The 18,355-nt window shown below is 38.0% G+C and overlaps 1 protein-coding gene across 2 annotated transcripts in view; it reads right to left on the reverse strand.

The window, feature by feature from the left end:
- Positions 1 to 1,336: 1,336 nt before the first annotated feature.
- Positions 1,337 to 18,355, reverse strand: part of IMPG2 (interphotoreceptor matrix proteoglycan 2) — an 87,685-nt gene continuing 70,666 nt past the window's right edge. For both annotated transcript variants that reach the window (XM_015084876.3, XM_053220775.1), the window contains 6 exons: positions 18,063 to 18,282; positions 12,944 to 13,154; positions 11,511 to 11,699; positions 9,927 to 10,125; positions 9,346 to 9,425; positions 1,337 to 6,696 (listed from right to left, as the gene is read on the reverse strand). In XM_015084876.3, the coding sequence (XP_014940362.3) occupies positions 6,684 to 6,696; positions 9,346 to 9,425; positions 9,927 to 10,125; positions 11,511 to 11,699; positions 12,944 to 13,154; positions 18,063 to 18,282 (912 nt within the window). In that variant the 3' untranslated portion in view covers positions 1,337 to 6,683. The remainder of the gene's footprint in view (positions 6,697 to 9,345; positions 9,426 to 9,926; positions 10,126 to 11,510; positions 11,700 to 12,943; positions 13,155 to 18,062; positions 18,283 to 18,355) is intronic.

Consider the following 18,355-nt stretch of genomic DNA (forward strand, 5'->3'; position numbering starts at 1 on the left):
AGTCATATCATATATGGGAAATATGTTCTCGAGGAACCTGGCATGAAGCCTTCTCTCTTCAGGGCTTTTCCTTCAGAGAACAGAGACACCAGCCAGTCTGCTAGGTTTAGTTACCAATTTTCCCCTTGTGGTAAACACTGGGAACCTTAGAGGAAATACCAAAATCAGTTGCTGTTATGTGCAAGACAAACATGACCAATAGTGAAGGCACATCATCACTAATTTTCAAAAGATATCATTACAAGAACATGAATAAAACAGGTTTAACCAACTATGTATCCCTCTCTCTGGTAGCGTTTTCCTGTTGTTTGTTTGTTTTTATAAGAAAGGGAAGAACTGAGTCACATCTTGCTCTCTTTATTTCAATCTTCCCTACACAATAAACAAATAAAAGCATTATAAAAAAAAACTTGTATTTTAAGATTAAACAGTACCTTCTATATGTATTATGCTCCCAAATCTACCAACAGAAAGTAGAGTCAAATTTTTGTTCCTACAAACCTACCTGTCTCTACAAGCTCTCTGATCTTGGCACCTCCACCAGCCATACACTGGAAGCATGTTTCTACTCTCCTAGCACATTCCTCACACTCTTTCTCTTCATCCCAGCTTCCTCCTCGAGTCTGTGGTTGAGAAACTCAGGCTACTACATCTGGATGTAACAATCCATATATTGATAAGTGTTTGTAAAACGCTTACTACTTTATGATCTGTGAATTACTCAATGAGAATAAGATAGATATAAATGTTCAAATCTGATCTCTTGAAACCTTTATGGTTATTTTGAAATCTCTATAAACCATTTCTCTCAAAACAGTTTGTAAACCACACATAGGTCCAACTAATTTGTTCCAAAAATACAAGTTAATCATTTGCTTGCTAGTCATGAAATAGATATCTACATATAACCAATTATCTCAAGCCAATTGAATTAATAATCATTGTAGACAAACTCTGTCTGCAGTAGACAAATCACTCTTTGGTTTCATGAATAAATAACAAAGAGCAAGACATGACTTTAACATCAAAGAACTCAGTTTAGTGGAAAATCAGTGACACACATAAAAAATTACAAAACAGCATTGGTAAATAATGGAATGAAGCATGTACATGATAGAAAAAGGCACGAAAGGAGTTTTTTGTCAGTTTTCTGAAGCTTCTTCAAAGGCCCCTCTGCTGAAAATGTGTGTATTCTTCCCCAAACCTGCCACAGTGTGTGAAATAGTGACAATGGGAGTTATTCATTTGGAAAAAATGATTTATACCCAAAAAGCCCACATACCATGTTGGTGTTACTCAGAAAATCATGATTCCTTAACAGCTATTATTATATGAGTAGAAATTCATTTATACTAAAAAGAGGGGTAGGACACAAAATGTGTGTGTGTGTGTGTGTGTGTGTGTGTGTGTGTGTGTGTGCATGTGCATTGCTGAGAAGATAATTTAAAGTTTAGTTCATGGAACACAGCCCATCAAGAACTAGCTCAGATGGGACATATATTCAGCAGGACCTAGAAAGCAGATTATCATATGAGGGCAAGCACTAACAGTGACTAGGGCTTATCCTGACCAGACTTATTAAAAATAGGGCTACTGGGGCACCTGGGTGGCTCAGTTGGTTAAGTGTCCAACTTGGGCTTAGGTCTCAAGGTTCGTGAGTTCGAGCCCTGCATCGGGCTCAGTGCTAACAGCTCAGAGCCTGGAGTCTGCTTCAGATTCTGTGTCTCCCTCTCTCTCTGCCCCTCCTCTGCTCACATTCTGTCTCTCTCTCAAAAAATAAACACTAAAAAGACAATAAAAATTTAAAAAATAAAAATAATAGGGTTATTACTCTTTCTTCTAATTAGTAACTAAAACGAGGTTACTAATTAATTAGTTAACTGGTATTTTTATTAGACATATTTCTGTTTGTGTTTTTATAATGTTGTCTTTGGAATAAAATTAAGACTATCTTCCCCTAAGAATGATTTAGGATTTCCTCATGCCTTGCTGCCATGAAGCCAAGATGCAAATGTAGGAAGGAAAGAAATTGAAAACTGAGGTTTCTGATGATGATGCTTAGGTTGGTGGTAGGTGATTTTCCTCCTGCCCTTCCCATGCAAAATTGGTTTAGACTGTTGTTACCATATTTAGGTCTTATCTGTTCTCTTTAGACAGGTGACCAATTCCTTCTCTAGTTACAGGACATTTGGTGCTAGCTACCATCCTCACCAATCTTTTTTAAATCAACTCCATCAGTTTTCTTTCCATCCCTGCCTTAAGCAAATGAGGAAAAAATGAAAGTTTCTAAGAGCTTAAAAGAATAAAGTTCAAGAGAGGCGAAATAATGACTCAGCATCATTAACTATTAACAAAATTTAAGGCAAAAATTGGGCTCTAAATTTGTCTTCAGTTCACCTACATCCTCACTACACAAAGATTAATCAAAAGATGATTTTCATTTCCACCTCATGCTCATGTGTGTATCTCTGGTAATCATAACACAACTGTTGCTATAATCTACAGTGCTTTCTCTTAATTGACAAAAAAAATATGTGGGGAGATTCTTAAAAGAGAAGTTTATTAATAATAAAAATAGCACAATTATATACATGAGAAAAGAAAGATCTTTTTATGTAAAGATTTTTAAACTTTTATTTCTAATTAGTTAATATTAAGACCAGCACATTTCAAGAAAAAAGTACAATAACATGAACTTAGTTGATCTATACTTTAAGTAAAATGTCATAAACAAGATGAAAAAGAAGAATCTCACATTATGCATACTCCATACTGAATATATATTATGGCATACACGATTGCTTCAGAATCATGACATAATCCTGACACATAAATAATTATGCATCTGTTCTCTAATATGATGTTTACTTTTTCCTACTAATATCCGTAATCTCTAAAAAAATAATTACATGTGAGAAAAAGAAAAGCCAGAATGAGGGACCATTTAATCTAGGCTATAGCTATAAATTGCATAGTGGAGAAGAGTGTTTTAATCTGCGTTTTACTATCCTGAAGAGAGTGGTTTAACCTGTGTCTTATTAACTCATAGTGGTAGAAGGTTTTATAAAATGCCATTAGTCAAAAACATTTCCAGGCAGATTCTTTACATCACCAATTACTTTCTGGTACTCTCCCACCTTGCCACTTCCAGCCAGGATCTTTTGTGGAACACAATGCAATTGATTTAAGGACTGTACCCTTCACACTGTTTTTCTGCATTTATTACACACTAGGGAATAGAATGAGCTAGGCTCCATTACTCATCACAGCTGGATGGGAGATGAGGAAGACTGGTCCCACCCATTCCTACAAGGAATTGTTATAAATATTTTAGGGGAAAAAAATTGACCCATATTTCTCTTGGTTAAAACATCTCAATGTCATAAAAATAAGTTATTCTCCTAAATCAGCTATTTCCTTATGGAATAAATATGTTGCCTTTTCTTCCCATTTCAGAATAAAAATTCAATCCACAGATTGACAGATATCAGAGTATCCATTACTGAAAACATGTAAATGATACAAAGATCCTAGCTGCCTAAAAATCATGAAGCAGAAGGCAAACATAAAACAAGCACACAAATGAATAACTAAATCAGGTATTATTTGAGCCAACATATTTTTAAAGCCTACAGAGAATATTTGCTCAGTTTCCATCTTTTTGTCAGAAGTAATATTAGGTCAAGTCATTATAATTCACTATGTGGGCACCAAAGGGGAAGGAGGAGGGGAGCAGCCAACTCGTAATAACTAGATGCTGGAGAAGAAAAAACAAAGTGGGAATAAAATCAGGTAAAACCTGCACTTGCTTTATTATGTAAAGTAAATGAGACTGTAGGGCACATAAATGTGAACAAACACCCTTAAAATACTGCCATGGTAGAAATGAAGTCTTATTTACCAAATAAATTCCCCTTCATCCAGACCCATGAAAAGAGAAATTATGTAGGTACACTCACAGCTATATGTATAAGACTCCAAAGCACTTTATGAATCAAAAAAAAAAGTTTGAGTTATTTACCATGCACTTTTAGCACTAACTGCATTTTATTGCCATCAAATAAGATGGCATTTTTATTAAATATATTGCTAGGTTATTGGGAGTGTTCTAATAATCAGAAAATTTCATTCCTCAATCACACAACCTAAAGAAGAGTTTAGCCCTCATCCTCTTAAATGACTATATGCCATTAAATTGTTTTAGGGAACACTCTTCTAAAAAGAAGCTCTTTTGGTGTACTTTGCCCTTTGAGAGTGAGAGAGCCTCCCTGGCACTATGGATGTTCGCCGTGGAAACTGCATTCTGCAGTCTTTCCTACTACAGTTCAGCTATAGCAAAAGTAGGGCATAAGTCTCATTCCTGCACTGAGGCCTCCAAGTTTCTCCCTGAGACTGTGGGAGTTCCCTTATTCTTCCATTTAATAGGTTTGAAACAGACATTCATGTAGAGTTAAATGATTTGCTCTTGACTGAAAAGGTCATATAAAAGGGAATCAGAGACAGAGATGTGTCAGAATTCTCAAATTCCCACGTCACTGCTTGGCTTCCGAAAAACAACAATCCTTCTTTAGCTTTTTTAATTTGTGCTTCTCCTAACTGATCCACATGGTGACCTCTCCCCAGACTCCTTTTAAGCCCATGTAGACTCTGACAGCAAGCAGACATTCAAATGATTACATTCTAGGGTTAATGTGGGATAAAAACAAATCTTCTTTTCATTTAACATATATAAGTTTAGGAAAACAAGTTTAAAACGTAAACAGTTAAACAGAAACCTTTTAAAAATAAAATTAAGCATTTAGTGATGGCAAATGTTATTACCATTTATAATGCTTTAAAGACCATTATCAACTACCTTTCAAATGAGCCCAGTACGAAATGTCCCAGCAGTGACTTGGACCTATACTGAACTTGTAGAAAATCCATTAAGTGAGTAGGGAATGAAAAACAATGCTGAGATAAGGGAACCACCTTCATACAGACACATACCATACATACTTTGTAAATTACCTGGATATCTTCTAGGCTTTCAATGGCTTTACTGGGGCATGCACTCAGAGCTTTAGTTTTGGGTGGCCCCATAATGAGTGCAATTGGCAATCATAAAGTTAAGAAAAAAAATAAGTGAACCAAGTATCTTATTGTATAGTCAATCTATCCTGGTTAGTTAGATCTGGTCAGAAAGAAATCGAAATGTCAAGTTTGTTTTTGGCAAATATGAAGACATCTAACATGAAATAGCTTTATCAATAATAAGCTCTTTGTATATGCAATTTAATATTAATAGTGAAGATTATTTGGCCCTCTCCTTGCCCCCTCCAAAGCTACCCATTCAAAAACATACTAGAGAGAAAGAGGAAAACTTCCATTTTCAGTTAAAATTTATATAAGATGTGGACATTTCCTACCTATATACTTAAAAACAATTTTAACTGCAATAAAAGTCCTGTCACATTTCATGTAAGCAGGAATTAATTTAGACACGAGTTATTACTACAAAGGAAAAGCAATGCAAAGAAGCTCACCTATACTAACCTATACTATGTGAGGTAGTTAAGTGCTGCTTTCCAAATTAATACACCAGGAACTAGAGAAGATCCAGAACTTGCCTAGGACAACATGAGATAGCCAAAGAAGAGTCAGGGTGCCCATTAGTTTGACTCAGCCCACCCATCGATCGGCCAAATACATTCTCAGTGCTGTGGCCTTGACCCAATGCCCATTCACTCCCTCTCTGTCCACAGAATTAAATTAATCTGTAGTCTAATGGGAACCCTTTAAACATTATACATATGAGGGGCGCTTGGGTGGCTCAGTCGGTTAAGCATCTGACTTGATTTCGGCTCGGGTCATGAACTCACTGTTCATGAGATTGAGCCCTGCACTGGGCTCTGCACTGACAGTGTGGAGCCTGCTTGGGATTCTCTCCCCCCACCCCCTTCTGCCTCTCCCCAGCTCATGCTCTTTCTCAAAATAAATAAATAAACATTTTTTAAAAATTATACATATGTAATGCCCTTGACAACTAAAAAAAATAGGATATTGACATACTTAACAATAATGTGGTCTTGATTCATATGCTCAGGAAATTCAAAATTCTGGTGGAAACTGAAGTACAAGCCTAACTCTATACTATAGCAAAAAGGTTACTTTTTCTTCAATAGTGTAATTGCCAAAAAAAAACTTAATATTTTTTATGTAGATGAATGTCTGACTATAAACTATATTAAAACTACTTCAAAGGCTTCTCCTTCCACCTAACAATAACAAACATGCTACAAAATATTGTTACTAAGCCTGCCTTCTCCTGTAATGGTCTCCTGTTATCTTCTTCCAGGAAAACCTGAGCCACAGTTAAGACACACTTTCAAGATTCAGAACAGATAATGAATTCAGTCCCAACTCCTAGGCCCAAGTTTTTCTTGTAGAATACTTCCCAGAACTCATACAGTTTCTTTAAATACAGCTTTTGGTCTTTGTAGGTATAAAAATGGTCACATCTCTTACTACATTCTGAAATTTTAAGCTAGAAAAAATTTTGTCCCCAAATTTAATTTTTTAATTTTTAATTTTTTCACTCTTCTTCCAACAGAGGTCAAAATCCAGGTTAATTATATGACATGGGTAACAAGTGATCTCCATCTTCTCTAGGCTTCTGATCAGTTTCATAATAAAAGTTTTGATTAAAGCTCTTCCCTGCCATGAAAAAAACAAAGAACAATTAATTGAAAAAGCAAGAAATGCTCTGAAATTCACTTTTGTTGTAATACGTCACCAACATATGGTTCCTAAGATCACCAACATTTTCTATTTTCTTTCTTTGCAGAAAGTTGTCCTGTGCTTTGCTGAGCTAAAAAACAAACAAACCACCTCCGCCTACCAAAAAAAGCCCCACTCTATCAAGACCATGTAATGTTTTTATGAATCCTAAATCCAGTCTATGAACATTTTCTTGGGCTACTGGTAGATGAAAATGCTGAGACTAAGTGAAATTGAAAATGTATGAATTTACATACCTAACATTTTTTCAATGCCATCTTTCCTCAATGAACATCCTTCTTAAGGTTATAGTGTTTATGTGGACTTTCTTTTGTTTCACTGGATCTTCTTATTTAAATATTCTTTGCCACATGGAATTTTTTTTTGTATGTTTCAAAGGCAGTTACAAGAAACTGAAGCATGTAATTAATCTGTGTGTCACTAATTACGGTCTCCTGAATCCCTTCTTTGAATGTCTTAGCCTAAATGAAATGCATTTTTAATTGAGAGAACACATTCAAGCAGGTGGCTCCAAGAGGCTTATAAAGAGTCTTAGGAAAGACAAAAACATCAGTTATGTTCTTTCTACTGGATACCACTGAAATGTAGCCATAGGCAATCTGCTGGCCAGAGTTGTAGGGATGAAGGGGAGTCCTGGTTTTTAAAAGGCAGTTTCCTGGGGCGTCTGGGTGGCGCAGTCGGTTAAGCGTCTGACTTCAGCCAGGTCACGATCTCGCGGTCCGGGAGTTCGAGCCCCGCGTCAGGCTCTGGGCTGATGGCTCAGAGCCTGGAGCCTGTTTCCGATTCTGTGTCTCCCTCTCTCTCTGCCCCTCCCCCGTTCATGCTCTGTCTCTCTCTGTCCCAAAAATAAATAAAAAACGTTGAAAAAAAATTAAAAAAAAAATAAAAGGCAGTTTCCTGGTATATATATATACAATGGAGTATTACTCGGCAATCAAAAAGAATGAAATCTTGCCATTTGCAATGACGTGGATGGAACTGGAGGGTATTATGCTAAGTGAAATTAGTCAGAGAAAGACAAAAACCATATGACTTCACTCATAAGAGGACTTTAAGAGACAAAACAGATGAACATAAGGGAAGGGAAACAAAAATAATATAAAAACAGGGAGGGGGACAAAACAGAAAAGACTCATAACTATGGAGAACAAACTGAGGATTACGAGAGGGGTTGTGGGAGGGAGGATGGGGTAAATGGGTAAGGGGCACTAAGGAATCTACTCCTGAAATCATTGTTGCACTATATGCTAACTAATTTGGATGTAAATTTAAAAAAATAAAAAATAAAACAAGTTTAAAAAAACAGAAAGGCAGTTTCCTGGTAATATTGCTCTAACAACATTCAATAAGGTTGGCAGCACCTCCCAGGGACCAAGTCAGATGTTCAGAGATTTTTAAAGGAATCTCCACCATGTACTTGGAATTTAAAAACCATCTTCTTCAGTTTCCTTAGGTTCTAATTAATCCCTTCCTATCAGAGAGGAACCATAAGTGAAGGACTGGTTATCAGAGCAAAGGGATTCAGAGCAAAGGGGCAGAGGCTCCCATTAAGGCCATGTGTGTTATCATGATGTTTTATCAATTTCTTCTGCAAGCATGCATGAATTGCTGTGGTTTCTCTCTTCTAAAAGCCAGGCAAAGATATCTGGCCTCAGTGGAACCCCATCCATGAGTAAGTACATTTATGAGGGCAGGAACAAATATCAAAGCCAAATTGTATCTCAGTCATCATATATTCAATTAATGCCCACAATGGCCTCTCTATAAGATAGTTTATTATTTTTTTTTTTATTTTTTTTTTCGAGAGAGACAGAATATGAGTATGGGAGGGATTTAGAGAGAGGGAGACACAAAATCTGAAGCAGGCTCCAGACTCTAAGCTGTCAGCAAAGAGCCCAATGCGGGGCTCAAACTCATGAACTGTGAGATCATGACCTGAGCCAGTCGGACACTTAAATGACTGAGCCACCTAGGTGACCCACGATAGTTTATTTTGGTAACCCAAGTATGGTTATGGATCCTAAGGAACAGAGAAAAATAGTTACAGAATTTGCCCAAAATGCATGCTGAGAAAAACAAATGGAAAGTGAAAGAGGGAAATGTAAGATTAACTTGATAAAAGCAAGAGATAAATACTTTAATGAGATTTGTGTAATTCAAAGCATACTGAAAACTGTCTACCAAGACAGCAATGGAAGGAAACATTGAAATGTGTGAGGATTTTTGGCTGCTCAAGTGCTTTTCATAGAAACTGTCCATGAAAAATATTTTAGAGCATTAAATCACAGGTGTTCTCTGTGGTAACAAGAGAGAAAATACAACATAGCCCAGGAATCTCTAGGTCAGAACAGATAGTTTTAAATCTTCTCTACCATTTGTTATCATTGTGATCTTAAGTCCCTTCATGTATCGGCGGCTTCCCCTCCTCACTTATCAGTTAATAAGCATTGGTTATCACCAGAACCCATGTCATGAGGACAGGAATTATGTTATGTACCCACACTGGTGGCACTATTCTAAGGCACAGCTTAAGAACCTGCATAAGAGACTGTAACAAATGCTTACATTTGATGTTCTCTCACGAAAGCTACAAACTCAGGATCATTGGCATACAGTTCCAAAATTCTCATTCTTTCTTGAATTTCCTTAGAAAAGAAAAAAACACCATTAGAAAAACCCCAGCAGCTTTTTTTGAAGGAGTTCTCATTTTTTATAAGGAAGTGTGGCTTTCTGGGCTACCCAGGGGAGAGCTATAGGACAGAATGGCCTTTTCAGAGAAATGAGGGTTTGGTTACTGCATGAACCACTCTGGATAACTCAGACATATATTCCTAAGGGAAGGAGGGAGGAAAGAGAGAGCATTTGCTAATAATGGAAAAAGAAAGCACTGGAGGGGGAAATTAGGTATAGCTCAGAATTACATATCCCCTGCATACCACATCGACTGGAAGATATCATGAGGTAAAAAACTGACCAGGAAATATTTTTCACTCTTTCTTAAGGTCCATGTACTTTCATATGTATGCATACACACACGCACACACACACACACACACACACACACACACACACACACACACACACACACACACACACACACACACGCACAGCAGCAGCAGCAGCAACAGAAAAGCAAAGTTACTTACCTCTTTGGAAAGCTCACTGTTCTCATACATTTGCCTGATTTCTTCCCTGCTCAGGCCACCAATCATCTCTCCACTTGCAGAGCTGTAGAAGGGGTTGTGAGGATAGGGCCCCTCATACTGCTCGGGTCCAGCCACATGGCTTTCATATGCAGGGTACTTCACAGCATTTTCAATTGATGAGAGGCTGTCAGGCTGCCTGCTGGAGCAAAAAACAAAAGTATGGTTGATCGAGGTTTTTCAGATGCTCAACTACTTCAAAGACTATTTACCTGAAGCACGATTTCTATTGGGCAAGAAAAAGAGGTGAGCTGGATACAGATGTGGGGAGGTAACTATGAAAAATATTCAGATCAATCTCAAATATTATTTATCAGGTGGTATCATTATCATTTCCTGAACTACATGGCAAGTGCCCTATGGAATGACTGTTTCATGTCTTATTTGTCTTTATTTGCCCCAAAATGCTTGTCAATAAATGTTGATGGGGAAATATGTCCTTCACCGTACAGTATTTCATTAAATGAATACAGTTCCATCATTCCCAGAGTATGCAAGTCAAAATCAGTATGCAACCTGAGTTGCATCAGTAAACAGAGAATTTGATAGAAAAGTAAATACAGGGAGACCTCAATGAAATTCCATTCAGATCTACAAATATTTACTGAGCATCAATTATGTGCCTAGGATTGTTCTAGATGCTGATGACACAAAGAGTTTGTTGGAACCCTGTCCTGAATACACTCTAAAGCAAAATCAGAATTAATAAAAAAAAATGTAACAATGATGGAAGTATGTCCTGGGTGCTCTAGGAACCTAGGAGAGGTGTCTCCCTAGCCATGCCAGAGAATGAGGACAGGTAACCTGAACCTGAAGCAGCAGATCTTACAGACTCGAGTAGCACAGAAGCAAAGTACAACCAAGGATCACGATCACATAACAACTAAAAGGTCTTTGAATCTCTATCCTACTAGGAAGAGCAGGTTTCATTTCCCCCATTAATGAAGCTACTAAACAGAGAAACAGATTTTAGTTCTTGTCAGATTCTTACCCAGATTTACAATCTAGCTAATTACCACTGATAAGAGCCAAAAGGGAACAAACTAACAGATCTGGTCTTCACACAGGGGTCTCACCTCAGTTCCATCACCCTTCTAATTCCTCCCCAATGGCAAAACAGGCCTTCTGGCCACATTCAACAATGACATTCCTTCAGTGTGTCTTGAGATTCATGAATGCCTTCCTGACTTTGCTCATGCTCATTCAATTAACCACCACCACCCTCCCCAGGAAACATCTACCCTCCTGTCCAGCTAAATATCATAACCATCATTAAAACTTCTAAGACACTCTCCCAGGCCAAATGAATTAATCCCTCATCTAGGCCCCTTAGCATCTTATTCATACTCTTGTTTACATTTGTTTCCAATCTGACATCCTTTGAGGATAGGGACCATGTTTTTATTCAACTTTATAGCTTCCTCTCCTCCAACCAGATCCATATATCCAATAGGGCATTTAGTAAGTACAAAATAAATGAATAAAAGGAGTATTTTATTCCATTAGAGAGCAATTTTCTTTATATACCTGCTGAGCCTCTCTCTCTCTCTCCTAACATGACGAGTCTGAAGAGTCCTGACGAGGAAGAAGACAACAGCAGACGAAACGAGGACAAGTCCAACCACAGAGGCAATGGTGATGCCTATTACCAGGGGCTCAGACACAAACTCCTCACAGTGCTCACCTCGGTACCACCAGTTCTCACCCACCCGGCATCTGTAATGAGAAGAGACAAAGTCCAAAAACAGAACCACTGTGCTGAAAACAACAATGGCAGAACCTTTGGCAGGACTGGGGAAAGGTAGTGAAATAAATACTGACCATGTGAAGCTTCAGTAAAGAAGTGAACATAACAGGTTAAGTGATCATACAATTTAAAGTTGTGATTAATGGCTGGTGCAGACCTGGCAGGTCTTCCATGACAATTTGTAAATGACTGAATAAAAGACTGACTAGACCGAAAGAAAGTACTCTATTTAACTTTCTTATTTATACTTAACAAAACACAGGCCCACGAAGGAAAGTGACTATGAGATCACACAATTAGTCAGCAACAAATCTGGGTCTAGACTCCAGTCTCCAAACTCCTCATCTCCTTTCACCACACTGCAGAGATTCCCCCAACCCCGAGGCCCCAGGCTTGGGCAAAAGTGTCAATTCCCAGAGCAGCAAGAAAATGACTGCTTTTCAAAATAATATTAATTTCTCTGGAAATCAGCAAACTATTTTTCCTTGGAGTTTTCTAGTTCAACTTTATACTTTTTCATTCAAAAGAGTCTGATCATCCCCACCTATGTCCTCCGTGTCTGGCATCTATACCAACATTCGCCCATTTTGACGTTCACAAACCATCTTCTTATTCATGTTTCTCCCATTTATTCTAAGCGTTTTCTCCATTTACATCCATGTGACTAGTTGTTGCGTAGTTCAGAGGTTGACTAGTTCTGTTTTGTTTAAGGGAAATGAGTACAGGAGAATGGTCAGGCTACCTGAATCTGCTCGTCTGTCTGTGGACTTTCTTAGGCTCTGCCTTTTAAAAAAGTGGATCTTAGGAACTTTATTTTTGAATACTCAGTAGGACCAAGAGCAGCTCAAAGCCTTTAACAACACATCCAAGAGGACCACAAAAACTTCACAGTATAAAGTATTAATCTTATGCCTAACAACACAGCAAACACCAACTACTGCAAGGACTCTCCAAGTAAGACATATTTAAATAATGTTTTTCTTATAGCTTCCTAAAAGTATAAAGTAAAATAACCAATTGAACTGGGTATAATTCAGGCCTATTAACTGACCCAGTCTTCACATGAGAACTAGATGGCATCCATCTATTGCCTAGATATAGCTTTTATAATAAATATTGCTATGATTATCCTAAAGTCATAGGTGTACACAATGACTACAGAGGAAGTTATTTATCTATAACCTTGGGAAGCCAAAATCTCTACGCAACATACCTACAAATGGCCCCATGTCCAGGCATAATGTCACACTTTCCATCATTCAAGCAGAAGTCAGGCTGTAGGTCACAGAGACTCTGACAGGGCAGTTCTTCCACACTCAGGTACCCAGGGTGGCATCTGCACTCTGCTTCTCCACTCCAGGGGTTGACTAAACACTCAGAAAATTCATTGCATGCCTGAAACTTGCAAGGGTTGGCTTGATCACCTAAAATATCAAACAAACCAGAGAATTATACAAGAAAAGGCAAAATACAGGGGCTGGGATACATGAAGCCCCTCCAGTAACACTCTCCCACTGCAAAGTACCAGAGGGCAACCCCATTCCTGAACCATTAAAGTATACCATCACCACCAATACCACAAAAAATTCTCACCCATCCTTGGATTGATGAACTTTTATCAAATTTTCTGAAACCCAGAACTAAACGATAAAACCCAATGACCTGTTTTTTTTTACATGTTTTATCAAAGAAGCATGTGGAAGCCTTAAAACACATGTCATGTAATTGTCAATCTAAATTCAACATAGTTTTCATATATCATTCATTTGCACCAACCCTAACCTACTATAGTAGTTACAGTGCTACCTGTGTTCTGTATACAATGCTAAATGCCAGTTCTCCACACTGAGAACATGGGATGAGGAAACAGAGCCCAGAGAAGAACTGATAGGAGCCTCAGGGGTGGATATAACCCAATAAGAGTAGCTAAGAACATCTGAAATTTTCTGAAGCCAATGTGAGAAAAATAAATCAGCCCTATACCACCTGAGGCCATTCCCAATAATATTTTGACTTCAGTAACTATTTTTCTTTATTAGATGAGAAAAAGTAAAAATTTTAAATAATTATGACAATAACAAGTCAAAAGTGATACAAGACAATGACCATGATGGGTCTTCTATCCTACCGAAGAACATCCCGCTATATGTCTTCACTGATAAACAGCAATCTGTGAGTGGCAAATGGTGACACAGATACCAAAGACAGATGAAATAGGTGGAAATGATCCATAGACTCATCTAGATGAAAAATCATGAAGTTAAGCCAAAAGGCTAAGGGGAGCTAAAAAAAATAAAGAGCATGGTCTCTGTTTCCAGAGAAACTAATATGGTTTTGAGAATCAATGATTTCCTTGCTGCTCTGGAGATTAAAGATACCCTGCACAAATCTGTGGTCTTGGACTTTGGATCTCTGCGGCTTATTTTCCTTTACCCTATGAAGGAATGCGGAGACGAAAGCAGTTGAATAGTATAGCCCCCAAAATTCATGTCCACTCAAAACCTCAGAATATGACCTTATTTGGAAACAGGTTCTTTGCAGATGTGATCAAGTTAAGATGAAGTCATATTTGATTAGGGTGGACCCTAACCCAATAACTGATGTCCTTAAAAGAAAAGGGAAATTTGAACACAGAGACACAAACACACAGAAAAGAAGGCCATATAAAGATGGAGACAGAGACTGGAGTGATGCATCCATAAGTCAAGATCATCAAGGATTGTCGACAAACACCAGAAGCTTAGAAGGAGGCAAGGAAGGAATTTTTCTTAGAGCTTTCAGAGGAAATGTAGCCCTACCAAACCTTGATTTTGGATTTCTAGCTTCCAGAACTATGAGAGAATAAAGTGCTATGTTGTTACAAACCAATCAGTTTGTGGTTCTTTGTTATAGCAGCCCTAGGACATTAATATAGGAGACACTAATAAGATGCTCTTATAACAAGGAGAGCATCCAAATGTGATGACAGATGGGCAGTTTCTATATGCAGGATTCATCTGTGTATTTCCTAAGTCTACACATCTTTACCCTAGTATTCATTTTGTCACTCTGTAATCAGAAAATAATCTAATCTTAGACTTGAAGAAAAGGAGTGTATATAGGGGGTGGGAAGGATGGTATTGTGTGGCTCCCTTTTGTTGATAAAAGTTCAAGAATTTCTGAAACATGACGTGAAAACAAGTAAGGCAAGAGACAAGTCAGCCTTGTCTCTAGTCCATCTTGGGATAAAATAGTGTTTTAATTGGAAGTCTTTTAACTAAAAATATGCATGCTATAGGAAAATACCTACTTAGAAATTTGAAAACTTCGTGGCCATTCTATGTAGGTATAGGTGAATGTTTTTGCAGGAGGGAGGGAAGGAAAATAGAGTATAAGAGGAAAAAAAAATCTTGCTCCCTTTTGCTTCCAGACTGAAAAAAACCAAGACTAATATATAATCATGTAAATAAAAGGCTGTAGTTTGGAGGTCTCTTTCTAGGTCTTTGTGCGGGTTGAAGGTGAGGATGCCCAGAATGCATGACCCTCTGTTTGGAAGAATCAAAGGTAGACTTAGAGCTCAGCTTAAGATAGGAGACAGGATCTAAATTGTAGAATGAATACATTCTGGTTTTTTCCCAATAGAATGCTAAGAGAAGGATTTATGGGTTCAGGAAAATAAGAGTGAAGGAAATATGAAGAGGGTCTGGAAAGATAGCAAGAGCAGCCAGAATAACATGGTAGCTGACTGGGTCCTGGAGAAAAAGTTGGCCAGTAAGAGATGCCTTTGAAAGATTTGCTGAGGAATTTAGGATGGTTAAGCCTAATAGTAATATGCTTAAGCCACCTGCAACGCTACAAGAAAGCCTCTTCCATCACCCTCATACCATCGGCAAATATCTGACAGAATCAACTACCTTGGGTTAGAGGTGTTCTGGGAAGTGAAAACTGGGACTGTGATCTGTGTTGGGTTAACATAAAGAACAACCACATGGGTCAAAGTAAATGTGAGACTGGAAACTCAGCTCAACTAACTCAGAGCTGGAGATAATTAAGAAATATTTAAATTCCCGGATAATTCCTAGAGATAGTGAGAGTGAGAAGGCCGTGAATGCAGGTTTTACACTGCACAAGGGAGAGGCTGATTCCAGTTCATTTGAATATTAAAGGAAAAGGTGACCCTATAAACCTAGATGACTTGCCATGCAGCTGACATGTGAGTTACACACAAAACTGAAGTGAACGCACTTCTTTATTGTAATTCTATTTTTTATTTTTTCAATGTTTATTCATTTCTGAGAGAGACAGAGACAGAGCAGGGGAGGGGCAGAGAGAGACGGAGACACAGAATCCAAAGCAGACTCCAGGCTCTGAGCTGTCAGCACAGAATCTGATACAGGGTTCAAACCCATGAACTGTGAGTTCATGACCTGAGCCAAAGTCGGACACTTAACTGACTGAGTTGCCGAGGCACCCCTATTATAATCTCTTTAAAAAGAAGTAGATGGACTTTTGCAAAAGTTGTATAAATCATAACTGTTTGTATTTTTGTGGGTAGTCAAATGTTTTTGCATGGTTTTTGTTTAATCCTTAGACTAGCCCCCATGAAATATATAGACCAGGTAATAATACTATCCCCATTTAACATATAAGTACTAAGCCTCAGAGATAAAATAGCTCATCTGGAGTTACACAAATGACAAACAACAGAGCAGAGGCAAGAAACCAGGCCTTCCAAATTATAATTAATTTCTTCTTCCACTGCCCCACACTTTCCTCATTTTGAATGAATGATGTTCCTTCAAAAATTTCAAAGGGAAGAATGTTTGCTTTTCTCCCAGTTTGAGAGTAAAAGGCACTAGAGAAATACAAACCTAGGCATTTCACCTTACTCCTACTCAAAATCACTGTTCTCTCTATGGAAGGAAAAAGAGAACAAAGTTTGAGGATCCAACAGTATCCTCTGCATCCAAGTGTTCCAAATAAAAACAATGGTTTATTTCAGCCAGTCACAGTATTTTTGAGTACCTCTTACATGCAAGATACTGTGCTAGGTTTGGGCCAGAAAGTGATTAATAAATCAGACAAGTCTCTGTCCTTGTGGATAGCTCAACTGGAAAAATAGCCACAAAGCAACTATGTGCATAAATAATCATTATTACAAAAGTTATACACTCTATAGCAGGAAAGAATATTATATTACAGGAAAGACTAAAAGGAAAGACCCAATCCAGATTATGGGTGAGTCAGTGAAAATCTTGAGGAAAAAACATTTGAACTGAGGCATAAAAGGTGAACAGAAATCAGCAGAGAGGGGAAAGAGTTTTAGGCAACAGGGACAGTAAGAATATGCAAAGTTTCTTGCAAGTTTCTTGAATCTGAAGAAGTAAAACAAGCTAATTTGAGTACAATATGGTGAGCAAAGAAGTTAGTTTCACTGGATGATACGGGGGAAAAAATAGGGACCAGAGCTCATGACTATTGAACCAGGCAGCCACTGAAGATTTCAAGTAGGGAAGTGAAATAATCTGATTGATGTTTTAGAAAGAGCACCCTGGCTGCGGTCTGTATAGGGGAGGGGAATAAGACAGGTAGTGGGGAAACTGGTTCAAACGAGAGGTGATAATGAAGTACACAGATTTAAGACATATTTAGAATTTTCAGAATTAATATAAGTTTGGGGGTGATGGAAACTGAGTTATCAGAATGACTTCCCAGGTTTCTGGCTCAAGTAGGTGAGTGAATATGGCTTTCATTTCTCAAGACAGTGAAGCTGACAGAAGGATTCAATTTACTTAAAAGATGCCTGCTTTGAATTCTGTGTCTCCCTCTCTTTCTGCCACTCCCCTGCTTGTGCACTCGCTCTCTCTCTCTCTCTCTCTCTCTCTCTCTCTCTCAAAAATAAATAAGCATTAATAAATGTGGAGAGTTACTGACATTTATATAAGATTTACAATAATGGAAATGGATAAAACAGCTTAGGAAAGTAATACAGAAGGAAAGAGAGTGCAAATCTTTTGGGTTTGGCAACTCAGAGATGAGTAGAGCAGATCCAGGGGATAAGTAAAAGAGAGCTAGACAGAGCAGGTAGAAAAGGGAATGGGGGAAAAAAAGAAAAGAAAAGGGAATGGGAGGTAAGCAAGGTAATACATGTGAACAACCCTTTTTAAAAGAGAATGATATTGATGTCCTTTGAAGAGATCATTTAATAATTACCAAGATGTGGAGATTCTGCCTGATATAATACTCTTTTTCCTACAAGTATTGAATTTACCTTGATTCACTATAGAAGAAAATGCACACGAATAATAACCGGATTCCATTAAGAAACCACCATCAGCATTCAATACCATTACCTGATTCCACGTCGAGGGAGTATTTATCAATAGCCAAGTTCATGGTCTGGTAGGCCGTGGTACAGAAGTCTTCCAGAATCATGTATACAGCATTGTTGACATTAGGAGGGACAGACTTGGCAAACTTCATTCGGCTGTTCACCACAATACTGCCATTTCTAAAGTTCAGGATTTCTAAATTCTGGAACCCTGTGAGATTTGACTGGAGGTAGGGAACCAGCTACAATACATGAAAAGTAGTCAGTTTGTTTACAAGGTTTTGCTATTTTGTTCAAAACATACCAATGCCCACC

This window comes from Acinonyx jubatus, chromosome C2, assembly GCF_027475565.1.
Source record: "Acinonyx jubatus isolate Ajub_Pintada_27869175 chromosome C2, VMU_Ajub_asm_v1.0, whole genome shotgun sequence".
In the NCBI taxonomy this organism is placed as follows: Eukaryota; Metazoa; Chordata; class Mammalia; order Carnivora; family Felidae; genus Acinonyx; species Acinonyx jubatus.